Source organism: Giraffa tippelskirchi, chromosome 3 (genome assembly GCF_054371585.1).
Source record: "Giraffa tippelskirchi isolate mGirTip1 chromosome 3, T2T-mGirTip1v1.2.pri, whole genome shotgun sequence".
Lineage (NCBI taxonomy): Eukaryota > Metazoa > Chordata > Mammalia > Artiodactyla > Giraffidae > Giraffa > Giraffa tippelskirchi.
The window spans coordinates 41,151,525-41,173,537 of NC_137277.1; the positions used below are offsets into that span (position 1 = coordinate 41,151,525).

The window sequence follows — 22,013 nt, forward strand, 5'->3', positions numbered from 1 at the left end:
AAATATAGCAGCAGGAGACTGATACTTATGTTCGGGTGGGTAACAGGGTTTATTCCCCCCCCTGTAATTTGGTTGTATTATCTTTATAATTAAAACCATGATTTATTTTTAGAAAAAGGCTATGAAGTAAAATAAAATTAATTAATACGTTTTTAAAAAGGAGAAAAAAAATGCAGATGGCCCCAGGCTGCTGACGGGCTCCACCAGGGGGCCGGGTCTAGCTCCACCGGGGGGCCGGGTCTAGCTCCCCCCCCACCCCGCCCACTTACCAACCCTCCTGCACACTCACCCTGCTGATGTCTTCTTTAGCTTGGCGCACAGTAGGACATCGGTGAAGAGGAAGACGTGGCGCAGCTTCCGGGAGCTCTCCGACACTTCCACCAGGAAGCCGTCCTTCACCAGCTGCCGCGTCTGAGAGAGATGGCACACCCACCCCTGCCTGCTCAGGGGGAGTCAGCCCAGGACCTAGCTTGCACCCATCCAGCTTTGGGGGTGGTGGTGGGGCTCCAGGGAGGGACCATAGTGCCTGGTGGTTAGGAGCACTGGCTTTGGGGTCAGGCACACAGGCTTGGGCTTTCCAGGTGGTGCAGTGGTAAAGAATCCACCTGCCAATGCAGGAGACTCAAGAGATGCAGGTTTGATCCTTGGGTCAGGAAGATCCCCTAGGGTGGGAAATGGCAACCAGCTCTAGTATCCTTGCCTGGAAAAATTCCACGGACAGAGGAGCCTGGCGGGCTACAGTCCATAGGGTTGCAAAGAGTCAGACATGACTGAGCTCATACCTAATCCCTAATCTAACACAGACTTGAACCCAGATTCTGCCACTTCCTGGCTGAGATCTTGGGGGTAAGTTCCCTGACTTCTCTGAGCCTCAGTCTTAAGCATCTGTAAAATGGGGATAATGACATTGGCCCCCATAGCGTAGGAGTCATGGTATATGTAGAAGAGTCAGTATAGTGCCTGGCATGTAATATATGATCCAAAAGTGGTAGCTTTCCATTTCTCTGCAGCCTTCAACAGCTCACCCCTGAATGGACCCACCCTGGGTCATGAATACCCCACCCACCTCCACCCTAGAAACGCACCTCTAGCTCTGCCTAAGATGTTGACCTTGTTTCAGCTGAACTTCTCTCTGCAGAACCACTCAGGCCTGTTTACACGGCCTCTGAATGGGTTCTGTAACCCACCTCAGGCGGATGGATGGGGGACACTAGGCTTCCCTCCGTGGGGCTGTCTCTACTCTGGGCTCTGGCTGGTCTGGAGCGTTTCGCTCCACGTATAACTTCCAGAGCCTCCTCCCCGCCACCCTGAGCCAGTGGGCCTCTGTGGGGCTGTCACAGTCTGTCTCAGGCTTCTCTGTGTGACCTATATATGCTGTGGATGTAGGTGAGCACGTAGAAAGCACACTATTAAAACGATCTCAAACTGTCGTGCTCAAGGGCCTCTGGAGATCTCTCAGACATCCGCAGAGTCAAACCAACTGGTGACATTCCAGGGTCTGCAAACCCAGGCTGGGAGCTGCACGCAGGGACAGCGCTCTGGTCCCACCAGCCAATCCCCAGAACCTGCCCCTTGTTACTTCCCTCCCCAGGAGACAATGGAACCTCATAAACACTACAAAGGAGCAGAAAGGCAGCCAGCCTTCACTCCTGAACGCCACTTAATTACCTCTTCTGGACAGGAAGCTCCATATGTGGGTCAGGCTGCTGACCCACGCCGCTAACTGTCCCTCTGATTCTTCAAATTGCTTCCCTTCACTGAGGCACCCCCCACTCCTCCAGCAAAAAGGGCCCCCAGGGAACTGGAGCTGCTAGCCACAGCCAGGCGCCCACCTGGGACAGTTCAGTCACCTGGCAGCTTCAGCCACCTCTCCCTGATGGCCCAGGACCCGAAAGCCTGTCCTTGGCCGGGACTGGGGGGTCAGGGTTGGAGAGCCACTGGGCATCGGGCGGTGGTGCCCGTGCGTGCAGAAGAGTAGGAACAGGCGAGCTGGTGCCAGGCACCCTCCTCACCCTGGGGGCCAAGCCACACTCGGTCCTGAGCTCACCTCCCCTTTGGGGGTTGTGACTGCAGTCCGGCGGGGGTCGATGTCCTCATTGATGCTGGACAGGAAGTTCTGGGAGATGCGGAGGGCATCCTGTAGCAGCGGGTAGTCTGGGTGGTCCACAGGTGTGTGCTTCAGCAGGTCCTGGGAAGGGTGGGGCGGTGAGACGGGGGAGCGGGGCTGGGTCTTAGTGAGAAGACAGTGGGGAGAACTCAAACCTCACTAAAAGAATTCCAAGGGGGGCAACTAGGGACCCTTACTCTAACTTGGTCATGCCTGCTAACGCTGAACTAAGAATTAGGGTCAGAGCAGCAGGGCAGTGGTGCCCTTTTATTACTGCTGCAGTCATTATTCTTCTCCCTGGTGGTGCAGACCAGGTGGAGTCTCCTCTCACCAAGCAGCTGGGAGAGACACCCCCCACTTACCCTACAGCTGCTCCAAGGACACTGGAGACCAGGCAAGGAATGAGGAGGCAGGAAGTGCCTGCCTCCCAGGGAGCATTTGGCCAAAAGTCAAGCTTAGTGGCCAAGCTATTTTTAGGCCCTGGGCCCATCAGCATGGTCACCACAGGCCAGGCAGGTGCAGTCGGGGCCCAGGGACCCTCGGCCCAACTCCCCGCAAGGGCTGTTGTCAGTGACTCCAGCACTGTGCACCCTGGGCTGAGTCTGCCACCCACTCCTGAGCCCTCCCTGGCCACTTGGTGGGGAGACACTCACGTGTAGGACCAGGGTGCTCCTGGTGACTCGGTCAATGGGCTTGTAGAGCAGAGCTGTTGGGGAAGCAGGAACAGGGACAGGTCAGATGAAACACAGGGAGCAGTTTGAGACCTGAGGGGCCAGCCTGTGCCCCGAGCAGCCTCCCTCCCCTGCATGGACGTCCACTCACAGGTTCTCACCCCAGGCAGGCCAGACAACACCAAAAGACAGACACACAGCTCTGGTGACCCCAGCCCCTTCCCACCCACCTCATCTTGTCTCCCACTAGGCATGATTTCTTCAAGGGCTATTTGTCCCCCAGGCCTGTGCCAGCCTGACCAGGCTCATAGCAGACACAGATGCTCCTCTGGACCCTCTGCTGAAATCACACAGCCTTACCCCTAACAGCTCCAGGACACTGGGGGTCACACCCAGGACCCCAGACTGCAGGAAGGAGACACTGCTTTCCCAGGGAAGGAGGCGACCCTATACCCCATCATTCTCATATCCCTCTGGTCTAATGCCTGGCCCTGCCAGCTGGGAATGTCATGCTTCGTTCTGACTCACACAGTTGACCTCATCTCCATGGGGAAGACCCCTGTCCATGCCCTCAACGCCCTCCTGGCTGAGAGCCAGGGAGGCATGCCTGATGGCCACGGATAGGCTCTGTTCTTAAGTGGCAGCTGATGGGGTAAAAATTTCTGAAAGGAATTCAGGTGGGGCTTTGAGTCAGAGAGCCCCCGAAGAGGCTGGGAAAATGCAAGCTCAGCAGGCGCCCCCCCACCATGGGCTACACCCCTTGGCAACCAGGACACCAAATGAGCATCGCCAGGATTCAAGGGGACAGGTGAAGGCAGCAGCTGGCCGACTGACACTTCCGAACAAGGCTCTTGCGGACAGCTGCGCCCTGCCCCTCCCAGCCTGGGTGGTTCAGCTCCGGTCCTGCACCTGGACACCTTTGCCCACGGGGTCATGACCTCTGTTCTCCTGCTGTAGGAGTAGTAAAAGGCAGGATGCTGGTCTGGGGAGGAGGACCAGAGTGGGTGTACCACGGGATCAGGCTGTGACAGGTACCAGGGCTGACACTCATGTCCCAGCCAGCCCCCAAACCAAAGAGTTCCCCAAGGTCCTGGATATTAACACCCTGCGCATTGCTAAATGGTCACTTTGGGAAACAATCTACTGGCTACGGAGAAGATGCAGTCTCAGCAGTGTGCCCTGAGCCTCATCTGCTGGCTTTGCTTGGCTGCCCATTAGAATCGGTGGGGAAATCTCAAAAGATTCAGATGCCTCTTTCTCCCTCTCCCGTCAGCTAAACAGCAGGCTCTGCTGGGCAGAACCCAGGCATCAGCATTTTCACAAAGCTCCTTTGTGGATTCTGAGATGTCATAAGGGTTGAAAACCACTGCTTCATGCAAACACACCTCCTATGATTTATTTGCAGCCCTTTCTTAATCTAGCAACTTTAGAACCCCTCCCGGTCCAAGGGCTATGGGAGCTAGAATGGACCAGATCAGGTTGGCCTATCCTGGGACAATGAGGGTACAGATCAGTCACCAGCCCAGGAGGGGCAAGTTCTGAGGCCATCTAGGGCAGCGGTCCCCAACCTTTTTGGCACCAGGGACCGGTTTGCTGGAGGACCATTTTTCCTTGGACTGGGAAGAGGGGCATGGTTTCAAGGTGATTCAAGTGCATTGCATTTATTGTGCACTTTGATTTATTAGTATTACATCAGCTCCACCTCAGATCATCGGGCATGAGATCCTGGAGGTTGGGGACCCCTGGTCTAGGGTACCCACCTGTGGCTCAGCCCATCTGCAGGGCAGGGGGAAATCACTCTCTGAGATCCCCAGAGACCCAGAGAAAATGCAAGTTCAGCAGACACCAGCCAGGGTGGGCCCTCGAGTTCCTGCCCAGAGAAAGTTGATACTGCAGTGTCAGCCCCCTCCATCCCTCTGCTGGGTCCCAGGAGGAAGAGGTTTCTGACTAAGCTCAGAGGTCTGTACAAATGGTGGGTTGGATTTCAGAGGGGTTATTAATATGCCTCGAGTCACCTCAAGAGTCCACTTGACTGTGGCCATGGAATGAGTCCTAATGTATCAGCCCGGGTTGGGGAGGTGCAGCTGGGAGGAAGGTGGGGAGAGGCCAAGAGCAAGGACAGGGCCCCGGGGCCGCGGTCAGATATGGAGGGAACCACGGCGGCCGTGATGGGCATGCTCCCCGCACCCTGCACCCGCTTCCCCTGAGAATGCAGAGTGCACAGCCCACCTTCCCCCCAACACACCTGCTCCCACCTCTGCTTCTCCCCCTCTCCCTGCTCCTCAACATGTGGTTCCCATTTCTGGAGCACACAGCATTCACCAAGTTGCAACGCCCGTCTCTCCCCCTCCTCCTGAAAGCCTTCCCCAATCAGGACTTTCACAACCAATGTTCACAGTGCCTAAAAGAGAAACCATGACCTGTGCAAGGTGGACCTCTCTCTAGCTTGCTGAGTACTTTACTCTGTGTCCAATGGCACTGTTTTACACGTGCTATTTCCTTTTAATTAAAACAGGAAGGGACTGTCCTGGTGGTCCAGTGGCTAAGACTCCACGCTCCCAGTACATGGTGCCCCTGGTTCAACCCCTGTTCAGGGAACTAGATCCCACATACCACAATGAAGATCCTATGTGCCACAACTAAGACCTGGCACAGCCAAATAAATAAATAAAGGAATAAATACACTTTTTTTTTTTTTTAAAAAGGAAAGCAATGATCACTAGTCCTATTTTACATATGCAGAAAATTCTCCAAAGTACAGAGAAGTTTTATGTAATTTGCTCACAATTACAAAGCTGTAAGGGGCAGCTGGGTTTTGAATGTAGGTCTACTAGTGCTCCCTAACTTTGAGCCGTCCCCCCCCATGGGGGAGGGCAGCACCAGCAGAAGCTCAGTGGTCCTTGAGAGGATTCTGGGAAAGATTCATCAAGAAGGAATGGATGAGCTGGCCTCTCTTGTTGCCAAGGTAAGCCCCCTCCTTAGGGGCCTGAGTCACACTTCGTTTGCCCCCCACCCCCCCAACCATCTTTGGCATGGAGCCCCGGAGAGTGGACATTCGGTACATAACCACTAAGGCAGACAACTGCAGTGGTGGTGGTTTAGTTGCTAGGTCCTGTCGGACTCTTACGACCCCATGGACTGTAGCGCAGCAGGCTCCTCTGTCCACGGGATTTCTCAGGCACGAATACTGGAGAGTGGGTTGCCATTTCCTTCTCCAAGGGATCTTCCTGACCCAGGAATCAGACCCAGGAATCAAACCCAGGTCTCCTGCATTGCAGGCGGATTCTTTACTGACTGAGCTACGAGGGAAGCCCAGAGTGAGCCCTAAGTCACTCAGCCTCCCTGGGACCTCAGAACCAGCACCCTTTGGAGGGGCTGAGAAGGTTCCAACAGTATGGTCAGTAAGGGCTCCTTTGCACCTGACCCCTCACACTTTGAAGCTGACTTCATCTCAGGGGTGGAAGAAACCCTGAACTTTGGGTCCTGGGCCTGTTTCACTAAAACTAAGCTTCCTTTTGGGGGAAGAAAGAGGAAGCAAAGGGCCAACCGTTTCCTCTTCAGAGAGGCAGAGTGGAGACTTGACCAACTCCCGGGCCAGACCGAGAAGGGCATTTCCCCTCCAATCTTCAGTCAGGCCAGCTTCAAGTCCAGGCTGTCAGAATCTGAGCCGAGGGGTGGGGCCCAGGGCAGCCTCTGCCCGATGACTAGCGCTCCCCGCGCTGTCCTACTGGGATAGCCAGAGACGGGCAACCTCAGGGGCTCTCTCCATCATGAGCAGTCTTCTACACAGGACATCTAAGAAGGGGAGGGGACAGCTGATCCTGCACAGAGGTCACAGGGAAGAGCCCGGAAAACCTCAGCATCGCTCCTCCGGCAGGCTGCCGCCCCCCTCTGTTCAGCCTTCAACAAGGAGCTCCAGGTTACCACGGAGACATGAAAGCAAAGTGACTGAGAGGAGCTGAGACAAAACGCCTGCCTGGTGGGAGGGAAGACGGTCCTGAAACCAGCCGCGTGCCCCAGGGGCCAGAGTAGAAGGCCGGGGGCATCACTTGACCCTTATGCCCCTGCCAAAGGCAGCCTAGGTTATCCGGAAGGTACCTTTTGCCCTGGAAGGCGGGGCCTACCAGCTGCCGGACACCTCTTGGTTGGCCTAGGCCGGTGCCAGCCTCCTCTGAGCGAGAGCCTGGATGGCAGCACACACCTGTCCTGGGACCCCCCCTCCCAAAGTGAGCTGCAGAGGATGCTCCGTCTTCCCCCTCCCCCCACCCATTGTACAGTGGGGGTGTGACCTTCACACAGCAGCAACCTGCCACGCCCCCCTCTCCCACCTGCACTCACCACCGACCTTCTGCGCCAAGTGACAAGACCTTAGCTCGAGAGTCTCCAGTGGCTAGGAACGAACCCACTGGGGGCAACCCAGGTCCTTCCTGCTCCCAACCGTATCCATGTTCTCCTGTCGCCTGTTCGCAGAGGAGGGAGCCAAGGCAGCGTGTGCGCTCCTGAGCACACAATACTGTGGCTGCTCACCATCCTCTCCTCTCACCCGAAACAAAGAGACTCTCAACTTCTCCCTCCTGCCGGGGCTGGCAGCCTCCGGGTCCAAGGCGCTGCCATTGGGACCATCTGTCCCTCTCCGATCGGCCCCTGCCAACCCCTCTCCAGCCCCGGGGTGGCCACCCCTGCGGGTGCAGCCTTGTCACTTTTTCTCCTTGACAGCCTCTCCAGGAAGTTGCTCCCAGCCTCTCAAGCTGAGCCACGAATTCCCCCACGGATCCTCAGAGGAGCCTGGCCCCTTCTAGCCCGGCCCTCCCATTTCCAAGCACCCCCCTGCCTGGAGCAGCCCCCAGACTTCAACTCCAGGCTGCAAGCTGGCCGGCCCAGGGGTTAACACAGGTCCAGCCACTTGTTCCCCCTCCCTGCCCTGCTGCCCCTCCCCCCTCAAAGCTTGCCGGCTCCCAGAGGTGGGAAGACACCCCCACCTCCCGCGATGGGTGGGGGGCTGGGTTACCATAGGTGCAGTTACAGCAGAAGCGAATGATGAGAAGTATTTCCATGGCAGTCTGCGTCCCCGTGGCGGGAGCGTGCGGCCATCGCTCCGGGCTCCACGCTCCCCTCAGCGGCCCGGCCACTCAGCCACCTTCGCGGCTGCGGCTGCACAGCCTCCAGAACCAAGCAGCCGCTTCTGAGTGCGCCTCTAGCCAGGGGGAGGGGAGGGAGGGCGGCGCGCATGGAGCGGGGAGGAGGAGGGGAGCGAGGCGCCTGCTGGCATCCTAAGGAGGAGCACGTTTGTAGCTGGCCAGCTGCCTGGGGACAGAGGCTGGATTCCTCCTCGTGTGCACGCGCTCACACACACACACACACACACACACACACACACACACACACACACACACATGTGCGAGTACGTGTGCACACACACCTACAAGCAGGGCACAAAGCCAGACAAAGGAAGGTGACTGTTAATCCAACCCCTTCCCCACAGTACCTTCCATAGTGACTGATGTGTGGCTGTCCCTGGAGTCCTTGGGACCTTTCACTTTGAGTTCCTGCCAAACAGAGGAGAGGAATCACTCTACTGGGCCCAGCTCCACCCCGGGCCTCCCCATTCCCCATCATGAACACAGCAGGAAGCAGGGCTCTGAGACCCAGGGGTGCAAACAGGAGCAAAGAGACAAAGACTAACAGACACGGGCGGGGGGGGGGGGGGGGGGGCTCTGTTCTGCCTGACTCCAGAGCCCCTGGGCCACACCCATCAACTCCTGGAGCCTCCTGGGGTCCAGTGGCTGATGCAGGCAAGAAGGAGGAGTTCTGGGGACCAGAGAGGACTGTGATCGCGGTCGGTGCTCCTCAGGCCTGTCCCCTAAAGCCTCTCCTCAGCGACTAGGAGGGTCTTCAGAGGATGAGCAAGAATGGGACCACCCCTTCCCCATCCCCAACAGCAGCCACTGCTGCACAGCAGCTCAGGGCACACAGGGTTTTAGTGGACAAGCACCAGCATGCCAGCTAGTCTTTGCACATGAGCAGCCCTGGAGAGAATGAGCCAGGGGTCCCACACACCTTTATAGGGGGCAGCAGGGAAGTGGTGCACCTGGGGCTGAGAGGTGCAGGGCAGTCTAACCTCTACTTCACCCATATCAAGAGGGACTCACCCAGTCGGCAGCCCCAGCTGCACTCCCCACCTACTGTGCCTGGGCTGAACATCAGAGCTCACAAACTGCCAGGAAGGAAACAGCAACACCCCTCCTGGATGCCACGCAAAGTGACAGGGAGTGCTGGCAACAGACTCCAGGGGTGGCTTATCTGATCCTAACCTCTTTCATCTGCCTTCAGGACAGAGGTTCCAGCTCGGGCCCTTTGCCAGTGGACCACTGTGGCCTGTAATTGGAGCTGTAACGCAAGCCCCGCCCTTGGAAGACCGAGTGCATGGAGTGGGGGCTTCCAGGGGACTGTCAGCAGGAAGGTGGGGGTGAGGTGAGGCCAAGGTCAGGTACCAAGTGATGCTGTCTGCTCTGCCTGGGAGGAAATGTCCAGGCAGCGGGCACGCTCTACACTTGCTACTCCTGCCTCAAGCTGTTTCTAGACAGAGAAAACCCCCAGGGATGAGCCCGGGGCATGGGGGTGGGGAAAAGGGAGGTTCCTCAGCTTCTCAAGGCTGTGTCTCTGGCTGGTGTCTAGATTACCAGCTTTAGGGAATTTTTCTCCATGCCCACTTCCAGTGCAGCCCAGAGGTACAAAATCACTCCACTGCAGAGGAGAAGGGCCTAATTGCAGTAATGAAGTGGCAGCACTAGTAGGAAGTGACTGCGGCCGCGCATGAGTCAGGGTGAGAAGCCACTGGCAGCGGGCCTCGGGCCTCACTCTGCCCTCGTGGGGCTGGTTGGCTTTGAAGGGGGCTTGGGGATGAGCACAGGGGTTTCTGCCGACCACAGAGAACAGGCTAAGTTCAGGCAGTCAGCCCAGGCTAAGAGGAGACCCTCTCCCACTCTCTGGACCGCACATGACCCAGGCACCCGGGCAGCCTTGGCAGGGCCACTCGCACACAGATAGGGACCACCCTTTCTCCAGCCTCAGTGCTCCACGTACTGGGACCTTCCTACCCCTCACTCTACTCCGTCCTTCCAGGCAGAGGGCGACTCATCTGACCCTCGGGTTTGGGAGAAGAAATGGAGCTCAGCTCTCCTCTCTCTGCCCCCATGAAATGTGTTTGAACGTGGAAGGGAAGTGTTAGCAAACCCAGTGTGGCTACATATCCACATCCACGTTATTCCAATCCAGCTTTGATGGGTAATCAAGCTCACACTTTCATCTCCATCTGCCCAACACATGAGTTCCCTCTCGGCCGATTCCAAACTTGGGTATAACCCTTATCACCCCAGTAGCTTCCCGAAAACTACCCTGCATCTCACCAATTTTTCTAGCATCGGAGCTGAGAGAGAAAGCAAAGGATCAAGAGAGGCCTATAAAGCAGGACTTCCAAAACTGCAGAAGGAGCTCCCTCTCCTTGGAACCAGACATTCTCTTACCCCGAGCTTGGAGCTGGGAACTTTGATTGTAAACCCCAGTGCCTTAGGGTGGGGGGTATCCCTGAGATCTTTCTGGCTCAAGGGGTGAGCTGGACTGTGCTCCTGAAGAATTCTAGGACACTTTTGTGGACACAAATGTTGACGGCAGATGATGCCGCATCTTTGCCTTGTAGAGGAAGATGGAGTGGGGGCTGGATCCCCCCAGGGACAGGCATATTCCCAGCCAGAGGGTCTAGAGCTTCTTCTCCAGGTAAGGGGCCCTTGTCCTCTCTCTCTGAGATTTCAAGGATCTTAAAGGATCACCTAGTTCAGACTCCTTCAAGTCTCTCTGATTTATAATCACCTGAGCAGGCTTGTTTAAAAAAAAAAAAAAACAGACTCCTGGGCCCCACCCCAAACCTTCTGAACTGAAGCTCCAGGGAAGGTGCCTGAAGATCTGCATTTCAAACAGTGCTGAAGGTGGTTCTTGTCAAGCAGACTTGGGGGAAGCTGGACCAATCCAGATACCTCATTCTACAGCAGAGGAAGTAAGCCCAAGAGAAGGGAACTGATTTGCTTAAGGTTACCCCAGTGTGGGAGAATGCTGCCTTTTTTCTTTTCTTTTTTTTGCCTCCCCTCTTATTCTGTATTAACAGAATAACCTAAAACAAAATAACAAAATCATATAGAAATCGATATTCTTATAGTAAGAAGGAAAATGTCAAGGGCAAAGAAGCAAATGTCAGGCTGTTACCCATCAGGAGAACTATTTTTCTCACGGGCAAGCAGAAGAGGAGAGACCCTAAGTCTAGAAGGCTCTGACCAGCCCCTCAAAACCCTGAGTTGTAGGGGTGGCAGTGCAGGGAGCTGCCCACCTCGGAGATCTTCTGGAATTGGTTGTTGGACTGGCTGCACTTCTCAGCTGTCTCCAGAGCGACTTTATAGTTATCCACAAATGCTTTGTACACACCAAGCTGGCTGGCCTGCAGGGAGAAGAGAGAGGAGGGCAGGAGTGGGATGGGGAGAAAGGATTAATGAATGGATGAAAGCATAACCAGAGCACCTGGAGCTCCCTTAGCATTCAGAACCTCTAACTCAGTCCAAATGGCTAGCTGGGAGCAGAGAGAAAAGGCAGGATGAACATACTACAGTATCCCTTTGAACTCCACAGTTTCCATGGAAACTGGCTCAGCCAATAAGGTTAACAAGTGGGTTTGTGGGGTTGGGGAGAGCAGGGCAGGGCCGTTGTTGGCTTGCTAAAACTCAGCTCATAGCAGCATTTGGCTTTATTTAGCATCATCAAAGTCTTGCACAGTTTGAAGCCCCTTAATGCCTCACACGTCTTTCACATCCTGGAATTAGCTGAAGCAGGGGGAAACAGGGAGGGGGGTGGGCACGTGTGGCCTGCTCAGTGCTCCACTCCCCATGCTGAGAGTGGGGAACTGCATTTAATGGCACAGTCCCCACTTCCCTTGGCCTCCAGGTACCTGTCCCCACCTCCTCAGCCTTCGAGGAGGAGCCAGAGGTCCTTCTTCTCTACACATCTGCATGTCAGTCTGCACCTAACATAAAGCTTTCCCTGGCTTATGACCACATAGAGCATCACCTTCTCGGGGAGGCAGAACAGATGCCATCAGCCCTTACTGCAAAAGGGGAAACCTAGTTTCATTAATTCAATTCTGCAGATGTATTTGTGGAAAGCCTTCTCTGTGCTGTGCATGTGTGTTTCCTCTTACAGGAGCAAAGGGTGGAAATTCAAATTGAACCACAATGAGATACTATTTCATACCCATCAATCTGGTCAAAATTTAAAAGTCTAATGGTATTAAGAGTCAGAAAGAATGTAGGAAAACAGGAACTTTTAAAGACTGCCTGTGGGTGGTGTAAATTGGTATAATTATTTGGAGAGTAATTTGTCAATAACTAATAAAGTTGAAAATATGTACAGTTCAGCCTACTACTGAGCAAATCCTCTTCCACATACAGACCCCAGGGCTATGCTGTCCAATATGGGAACCACTTGCTACACGTGGATCTGTCGGTCAGTGTTAGTCATTCAGTCATGTCTGACTCTTTGCAACCCCATGGACTTGTAGCCCGCCAGGCTCTTCTGTCCATGGAATTTCCCAGGCAAGAATACTGGAGTGGGTAGCCATTCCCTTCTCCAGGGGATCTTCCTGATCCAGGGACTGAACCCGGGTCTCTGCCTGCATTGCAGGCCGATTCTTTACCATCTGAGCCACCAGGGAAGCCCTACCCATGGATACTGAGCACCTAAAACGTGGCTAGTCCAAATGGAGGTGGGCTGTGAGTGTAAAACACATACTGGGTTTCATAGGTTTCGTATGCAAAAGACAATGTAAATTATCTAATTCCTTAATCTTGATTGCATGTTGAAATGATAATATTTTGACTCTATTAAGCTAAATAGAATATATTCTTCACATTAATTTCACCCGTTTATTTCTACTTACTGAGTGTGGCTGCTGCTAGAAAAATTTACATTATATATGTGGCTCACACTATTATTTTTACCAGAAAGCACTGCTCTAGAGAAACTTGCAGTGTGTGTGTGCACAAGGAAATGTAAACAAGGGTATTTTACCCACTTCAATTTTTCTTTTGTGAAAAGACTGCAAACCAATGCTCACAAAGAAAGGAACCCATACACACTGTACAGTTAAAATGAGTGAACTAAATCTCTGTGTAGCAACGATGACAAGTTTAAAAATGAATGCTGATTGAATGGCAAAATATGATACATATATACACACTTCTCTACACTCTAAAAGTACATGCAATGCTTTAAGAAGATACAGATATGTAGCAAAAACCACAAACTGCAGCCTAAAAGACCACTCACCACATTCATGCCAGTAGCTGCTTCTAGATTGAGAGGAAGGGCAAGAGGAAAGGGTGGCAGAAACAGAGACTAACTTCATCCTCATCTGTAATGGTTTAGCTTCTTGATTAAGAAGTCTTTCCCTATATCTTCAGAGAGTTGCTGTAGCTCAAACCGTAAAGAATTTGCCTGCAATGCAGGAGACCCAGGTTCAATCCCTGGGTCAGGAAGATCCCCTGGAGGAGGGAATGGCAACTCACTCCAGTATTCTTGCCTGGAGAATCCCATGGACAGAGGAGCCTGCTGAGCTACAGTCTGTGGCTGCAAGGAGTCAGACACGACTGAGTGACTAACACTACTACTACGAAATCTTCAGAGCTTAATGTCTATTAACTCTGGGAGGTGAGTGTATTGTTGTTTGCGACATTATTCTCTAGATTTTCTTGTTAAGTTGTTTTTCAATGAAGTAGCAAGGAAATTCAGCTGCTGGGGCTTTCTACCCACCAAGGTGAGGGGATGGGGGGTGGTAGGGGAGGAAGCGTGCTGCCCCTGAGCCCTGCTTTCTGCAGAATACCTGCATTCCTCAAGGACCCAAAGAGGTGGGCCAGGGGACCTGGAGCCCTCCAGGGCAGAGACAGCTCAAGGAAGCTGGCAGGTGGGGCCCAGGAAAGCCAGAGGAAAAAGTGAGACCCGAGATGCTTAAGAAGCCAGGGCCAGAGCTGTGCAGGTCTCAGCCCCAGATGGGCCAGACTTTTCAGAAATGGGCAGGGGCTGGAAGGGATGGAGTTCGTTTCCTCTTCCATAGAGTGTCCTGGCCCCTGGTGTCCTAGGCTACAGGGGTTGTGCTAGACAGTTGCTTCCTAAACCAGGGATTACTGATATCCTTCCAGGTACACATCTTCCTTGTCCACCTTTCCATGAGGGGGATAAAGGCTGGGTGCTCAGGGTGGAATGCTACCTTCCTATCCCACTACCATGGAGTAGCCGGAAACAAGCTGCAAGCAGGAGCCCCTGGGCAGAAGGCCTGTGTGCAGGGGTCACCGGCCATCCAGGCGCCGCCATCTCCATGGAGCACCCGAGTCTGCCCGGCCCGACGCCTGGCCTGCCTGTGCCATTCCCTGGGAAGTGGAGGTTGCTTTGGAAACAGCAGCTTGGCACGGGGGTGATCTCATAAAACAAATAACAGAGATGCTAATTCCCCTCTCTCGGTAATGGATAATCAGATACCCAGAGACCAGCTGGAAAGAAACTGCCTCCAGATGCCTGGGCTGCCCCGGCCTTCTCCCAAGCCTGTAGCCTCAGGGGCTTCAGACGTCAGTTCACGAGGCAGGGGAACAGAAGAGGGGGTTGGGGGCTGGGGTAGCAAATTCATGGCCAAGCCAGTGGAGCTCAAACCAGGAGGGGGAACCCTGGTGACAGCAGGGTCCAAGTGACAAAGATAAATCGGGCAGGCATTCCACAACGCTCCTGGCTACTCACTCCTCCCCGACCCCCGCCCTCCCCTTCCCTCCCCGCCATCCTCCTCTGGGTTTGCTCTCTTCTGCCCTCCTGAGGGCTAGGAGAGGCTCTCCCTCAAGCCAGTCAGCACAGGCTCCTGGACCAGGTGGGTGGTGATGACTAGGTGTTCATCATCCCTGAACTGGGGCCAGTACTCTGGGACTGCCAGAACCGGAAGTGTGGGGTTCCCTGGTAAGAATGCCTTTTGTGGGTTCCTCTTCCTAACAATAATAATAACGGCAGTAATAATAGTAATAACAGTAATAATAATGACTAACTATTAAGTATTTCCTAATTTACTATACTCCAGGTCCTGTTCCAAGAACTTTTCAGGTATTAACTCACTCAGTTTTCACAACAATCCAAGAAGGTAAACACTATTATTATCCTCATTTTCACAGATGAGGAAGCTGAGTCAAGAGAAACTGGGTAAGTTGCCCAGTGTCACACGTTTACATCTAACCTGTGGCAGAGCCTGGATTCCAACTCAGCTGTCACCTGGATCTAGAAACTATGTTTATTTCTGTATGTCCCTCAGGACATGGACCTCAGGTCCTGTGATGTCTCCTCAATGCCCTTCCAACTTCTACCTGGTCCCTGGGACCAAGAACAAGGTGTACTCAGTTCACCCATTCATTGGCTCATTTGTTCACTCATTTATTCATTCACTCACTCACTCACTCATTCACGTATTGAGTTCTAGACTGGTTCTGAGAGTCCAAATTGAAGAAAACACAGTCTGTCCTCCTGGAGCATATTCTGGGGAGTCAGGCAGTTTAGTGTTCATGGAGCGTATAAGGACAGTAGCTGCATTCAAGGGGCTGCAGAAGGGTTCTCCACAGAGGTCACTTCTAAATTAGAAACTGACGAGAGATGCCAGACAAGACAGAGAAGGACATCTGAGGCTAGAGCCGCAAGTAGAGAAAGGTCAAGTGTGTCTACAGTGTGAACTGAGAGAACAGAAGTTTCAGGGTCAGGGTGGGAGGGGCACAGAAGGTGGTGGAGGCAATAGCCAGAGGCTGGGGTGGATTAAGGCCAGCACGCAAAGGGTCTCACAAACCAGAATGAGGAGGCTGGTCTTTATTCAATGGGTAAGGGGGAGAGCCCTGAAGGGATGTGAGCAGGGAGGAAGTGAGGTCCAGGCAGGAGTTTAGAAAACATTCTCCTGTTGCTAGGTAGAGGCAAGCCTGGGGCAGAAGCTACTCCTGAGGCCACAGCTGTGGTCCAGATGAGGGCACCAGAGGGTGGAGAGAAGCAGGTGGCTGTGAGCTTTAAAGAAGTGGACTCCAAGGGATGCAGGGATAGGAGGTGCCAAGGATGAGTCCTAAGGAGTCACGGATATCCATCCAAGGGATGTGGCCACACCCACTGAGACAGAGGCGGGGAAGACAGCAAAGAACCTCAGAGCCAATGAATTCAGTTTTGAGCATGCTGAGCTTGTGGCCCCAGAGCATCCAAGCAAGAGTCTTCTCTGGGTAAGAAGAGCAGAGGCCTGTCCATTCAACGGGTCCCACCCCTGCAGAGAGGTCCCACCCCTGCTCCCTGCCCCCCACCACTTACACCCAGAGGACCGGACCACGACTCCTGCGCTGGCTAAAGTTATGGGGGCCAGAGCCAGATGGGGGGTCCATGGGTCTGACTGGGGGTCCTCGGAGGACATGGCCAGAGACAGACACTGAGCTGGAGCAGACGGTGTCACAGAAGCCCCGGGAGCTAGATGACCTTGACCTCAGCCAGCCTTTCCCGACACCAAGGCCACACGATACTTCTACCTCCTCCTTCCTTCTCCCTGCCCTGCCATGGTGGGGGGCTGGGCTCTTACTGCTTTCTGTCCGGGTCCTCAGCAGAGGATCGTTAGCTGACACTGTCTCCCTCCACCCCAACTCTTCACTTCAGAGGCACCACGGAAGTGAGGAGAACGTCTGAGGTCTCAGGGGAGTGATGCCTGCCCATCCACCCGGCACTTGCCCCTCTATTAGCTGAGGCCTGCAGGGGAGCCTTTGGTCCAGCCCTGCAGCCCCCTGCCCGGGTCACCCACACACATGGCCTGTCCCCGGAGGCCCTAGAAGAACTCTAAGGCTTCCCCGGGGAGGCCGAGAGTCCAGGCACGAGGCAAGTTCCCCACAAGGCAGAAGCCCAGGCTTTTCTCCAGGACTCAGAATGACCCAGGCCTTCAATAAGGCCAGGAGGTCTGGGGTCAATCCATTCTCTCTCAACACCAGCGGCTCCACTGAGGCCCCAGGTAAGCACCTTCCATCAACGGGAGACTCACCAGCTTTTGGAAGAGGTGGCCCATGGTGACCTGGCTGTCCCATTGTTGCACCTTGGGGCAGAGGTTGTCATAGAACTCCTTGTGGATCTCGTAAATGTCCTGGATCTTGTAGAAGATGGTCTCGATCTGCTGGATGGTGAGTACAGGCTGGGAGGTGGTGGCAGTGGCCTTCAGAGGTTTCATGGGCTGGAAGAGAGAAGGAAGAAAGAGCAGAGGTGAGAGGCAAGTAAACCGGAGGGTCAGCAGGCTCAGGGCCCAGGTTAGGCCTTCCTGCTGCCTAAGTTCTCCCCAGACAAGGCCACTGAGGGCTGGGCACCCAAAGTTCATTTTGGATCTAGCAGCTGCTGTCACAGGCTCCAGCAAGCCACGTGCGACTGCAAGAAGAGGGCACCTGATGGCCAGAGCCTAGCCCAGCAGCTCTGCCTCGCCCAAGGGGTAGTGCCTAGACACACTTCTTCCACCGCTTGTCCCTTGAGGGGGCCCAGGTTCCCAGCCTGTTGTGGGTTTGCTTGAGGGTCTAACAGGATCCAAAGCTTTCTTCCACAATGGCCTCATGCTCGGAGTCATAAACCCCCTTTCTGTGCTTCAGTGGGAAGGAGGGTTGACTGAGAACTCAATCCCTCAGCTGTTTCCTTTCAAGAAACAGAACATGATTCTAGGACTTGGGGGACAGAGCTTCTAAGAGACTAAACCAATCTCAGCTGCACTAACATCTTAAGTTCCCGTCACTCAGTATACAGAGGGTGAGCAGGTGGTAGCCACACCACTGTCCCACCTCCTGGACCTGTGGTAGACATTACTAAGCGATCACAACCATCTTCCTCACTGAGCCTGGTTGTAGCCTCAGACCTGTTCTCAATGCCAAGGCTGACATGCAAGACAATCTGTCTCTGACTGTCTACACCAAGATGCTCCCAGGCCTGCTGGTGGAGAGGGTGAGGTGACAGACAGAAACTCAAGACCATTCCCAACCCTTGCCAAGAGCTGAAGTCATAATTTTAAAGCCCAACATTAAGAGAAAATGAGGCTTGGATATATTTTCTTCAGTGTGATTTCTGTATTTTCGCTTTATTTCTTTTAGCTGTGCCATGTGGGATCTTAGTTCCCTGACCAGAGATCGAACTCATGCCCCTTGCATTGGAAGCATGGAGTCTGTTTTTGGAAGCATGGAGTCTTAACCTCTGGACCACCAGGGAAGTCCCTGTATTTTCTAAATTACCTCCAATGAGTAAATATTTATTTTCTAATCAGGGAAAAATAGGTATTAAAATGCATAGTTGAAACAAACAAAAAGTGATACTGAAGAGTAAGGAGCTCCTCCATGGTTGACCTTTGTTCAGCCCTAAAGTCCCCAGAGATGCCCAGACTGTCCACCTTGGGGCACAGGGTCTGGAAACCTTTCCCACAGAGAAGGTACAAGGGGGGAGGGTTTGGAGGGCGGAAGGTTTACCTGGGAGAGAGAAGCCTGAGTCAGACATGATGGGTGTTCTTTGTCTACTGAGTAGATAAAGGGCTGTGTGGAGAGAGGCTTTTGACTTAATCTGGGTCATTCTGGAGACCCAGGAGCAGAAAGGAGAAGTTGCAGAAGCAGGCTCACAAAGCCACCCTCCATGATCTCATAGGATTAGGTAGTGAGCTTTTGGATAAGAGAAGCATTCAAGCAGAGGATGGGCAACTCAAGGCTGGATTCAGGAACACCTCCACTGGAGGGAGGCCCAAGTTATTGCTGGCTCACCCCGAGAGAAGACATCTGCCCCCCAAACCCCAGCTCAAGCCAGCTGGAGCAGCCAGATGCCCAAGCCAGGCTTCCTTATATCTTCCCATCTATCTGTCCACATGAGGAAGTCCCATCTACTTAAAAAACCCAGACAGTGCTCTGACTTCTGGCTCTCTGTCCTCCCAGCTCTAAAAAGTCCAGACAGAAGGATGAAGGCAGGAAAAAGGAGAAGTCCTCCTTCTGACCCTCCTAGTGCTGGAACCAACAAGGCCTTCACGTTCAGCCTTTTGCTGGGCACCCTGGATGGGGTTTGACCTGGTGCAGGCCAGGCAGTGTGGGGCCAGAGTCCCAACTCTGCCACTTGATAGCTCTGGGCAAGTCACTTAGCATCTCTGGGCCTCAGCAGCCTTATTTGTGAAACTGGGATAATATTATCAAAGCCATAATTTATATAAAATATTGAGTATATATAGGAGGCAATCAATAAATACTAGCTGCTACTATGATTACTATCAACCCCACAAATAATGGACCAAGTGCCTATGTGAGGCCAGACCGGTAAGGAGGGGTTGTGGAAGGGTGTTCGGTGTTTCACTAGTCACTGCCCCCATGAAGCCTCCCATGGAGAAGTGGAGACAGACAAAACACAAGGAAACAATCAAACACAAGATCGCACGTAAATGCAGTGAAGGAAAAGAAGGAGACATCGTGCGGAAGGACAAGGAGGGGATGCTGACTTGAAATGGAAGCACAGGGGCAAAGGGGACAATATTCTAGGCAGATTTCCTCAATGCCTGAGACTGAGGCAGGAATAGCTTGGGAAGAGAGAGGAGCTGGAAGCAGGCTGGTGACCCTGCATGCAGCGAGCGAGGGGGTTGGCAAGCAGAGCCCTAAAGCAGGGCCGGAGGGGTGAGCAAGGCATGGATCACATGGGGCAAGGAATGCAGCTAAAAAGCCCGTGAAATGACCTGGCTTTCCCTGGAGGGATTGACAGGGTCCAATTTTCCCTTTGGAGATTATTTGTATGACTCACAGTCCTTGTTCTGCAGAACGTTATAATCTATTCGGGTAAGGTGGACCAACACAAATGAAACGTTCTTGTGGACAAAGCAAGATACGGTTATTACTCAACTTGGACTGCAAATACCAACCAACTGGTGCCAAGGTTGTTCTGGCCCAGCTTGGAGAGGGCTTCACAGAGGAGGTGATGAGAACAGGGCCTCGGAGGAAAGATCTGAGGAGGTAGAGAAGCGGGGCCTGGGGAAGCCTGCAGGCAGGAAGGAAATAGAGGGAATCTGGGCCAAGAGAAAGGAAGAGCATTCTCCCCACCACAGACAGGCGCCCCATCCAGCTCATGGCCCCAGTGCTCTATGAAGGATACAGAGCTGGCCCTCGGGATTGGTCAGAGTTTATCCTTAAGACTTTTTTGATGTGGACCATTTTGAAAGTTTTTATTGAATTTGTTAAAACATTGCTTCTGTTTTATGTTTTTGGTTTTGTGGCCCCCATGCATATGGAATCTTAGCTCCCAGATGAGGGACAGAACCCCCACCACCTGCATTGGAAGGTCAAGTCTTAACCATTGGACCACCAGTGAAGTCCCAGACTTTATCCTTTTTTACCTCTATCTACCCATGCCGATGACACCACCCTTATGGCAGAAAGCGAAGAGGAACTAAAGAGCCTCTTGATGAAGGTGAAAGAGGAGAGTCAAAAAAACTCAACATTCACAATACTAGGATCATGGCAACCGGTCCCATCACTTCATGGTAAATAGATGGGGAAACAATGGAAATGGTGACAGACTTTATTTTGGGGGGCTCCAAAATCACTGCAGATGGTGACTGAAGCCATGAAATTAAAAGACACTTGCTCCTTGGAAGAAAAGCTATGACAAACCTAGACAGCATATTAAAAAGCTGAGACATTACTTTGCTGACAAAAGTCAGTATAGTCAAAGCTATGGTTTTTCCAGCAGTAATGTATGGATGTGGAGAGCTGAACCATAAGGAAGCCTGAACACTGAAGAATTGATGCTTTTGGTCTATGGTGTTGGGGAAGACTCTTGCGAGTCCCTAGGACTGCAAGGAGATCCAAACAGTCCATCCTAAAGGAAATCAACCTTGAATATTCATTGGAAGGACTGATGCTGAAGCTCCAATACTTTGGTCACCTGATGCAAAGAGCCGACTCATCAGAAAAAGACCCTGACGCTGGGAAAGATTGAGGGCAGCAGGAGAAGGGGATGACAGAGGATGAGATGGTTGGATGGCATCACTGACTCAAAGGACATGAATTTGAACAAACGCCGGGAGATGGTGAAGGACAGGGAAGCCTGGTGTGCTGAAGTCCCCATGGAGTCGCAAAGAGTCAGACATGACTGAGCGACTGAACAACAACCACAACCCAGGTCCAGGGGAGGGGCCAAGTCACCACAGAGTCCCTGTTCCTGCTGGGGTGTAATCCCCACCCAGGGTGGGAATAAAGGAAATAGGAAAGAACAGCCCTGGGAAGGCAGGGGGTGGTCAGGATTTCTCAGAAACTGCGGGGGAAGCACTCAGGGCTATGAAGAGACAAGACACAACTGCCCTGCTTCCTCCTAAACTCCCACTCCGTCTGCAAAAGGGGAAGAGCCAGCGCTCAGCAGGGCGGTCACACGGACAGGGCCGGCTCCTGGGGCGTCAGGCCGGCTTCTCAGGACAAGGTTGGGGGCCTTTGGGGGAGCGGAAGTGCTGCATGCGTGCCCCTGGCTGGCCTGAGACCCTTGGAGGCAGTTATTTTTATCTGGTGAAGCTCTGAAAATAGGCCTCGGGTGGGGAGAGCCGGCTGAAAGGCACAGGCGGCCCCACACTGAGCTGGACTCCAGTCCTGCTCTCCTGACAGAGCACACCCAGTTAGCCCCGCTTCTAGAATCCTGCAACAGAGGATGGGGTGCTGGCTCCCCATCTGATCAGTTAACTCTGGCTCTGGGTGTCCTGGAGAAGGAAATGGCAATCCACTCCAGTATTCTTGCCTGGAAAATTCCACGGACAGAAGAGTGTGGCAGGCTACAGTCCATGGGGTCGCTAAGAGTCAGACACAACTCAGCACGCATGCCCAGAAACAAACATAAACTGGGTGTCCCATGAAGGGCTCCTCAGGGAGGTAGGCCAGGCGGGCTCCAACTTGTTCGTGACTTCATACTGTCATTTGTTCGCTCTGTCCCCCAGCAACTTGCCTTCTGCCTTTCGAAACAGGGGAGAGAAATCGGCCCACTTCCTCCACCTCTGATTCCAAAAGGCTTGGAGACTGCCACATGCAACTTTGCTAACTGTCACCAGAGGCTGGGGGTAGGGGGGGCATCCTGAACCTATTCTACAGATAAGGGACAAAGCAAACTCCAGAGGGGAGTCTGAGAGAGGGGCC

At 53.4% G+C, this 22,013-nt stretch overlaps 1 protein-coding gene across 11 annotated transcripts in view; it reads right to left on the minus strand.

Moving 5' to 3' along the window:
* ABR (ABR activator of RhoGEF and GTPase) overlaps positions 1 to 22,013 on the minus strand; it is a 191,486-nt gene that overhangs the window by 49,327 nt on the left and 120,146 nt on the right. For 10 of the 11 annotated variants that reach the window (XM_081580131.1, XM_081580138.1, XM_081580136.1 and 7 more), the window contains 6 exons: positions 16,892 to 17,077; positions 11,156 to 11,263; positions 8,264 to 8,324; positions 2,761 to 2,813; positions 2,048 to 2,188; positions 290 to 411 (listed from right to left, as the gene is read on the minus strand). In XM_081580131.1, coding sequence (XP_081436257.1) covers positions 290 to 411; positions 2,048 to 2,188; positions 2,761 to 2,813; positions 8,264 to 8,324; positions 11,156 to 11,263; positions 16,892 to 17,077 — 671 coding nt within the window. Of the gene's footprint in view, positions 1 to 289; positions 412 to 2,047; positions 2,189 to 2,760; positions 2,814 to 7,786; positions 7,833 to 8,263; positions 8,325 to 11,155; positions 11,264 to 16,891; positions 17,078 to 22,013 lie in introns of those variants that run through there. The other variant, XM_081580142.1, reaches the window with a different exon arrangement.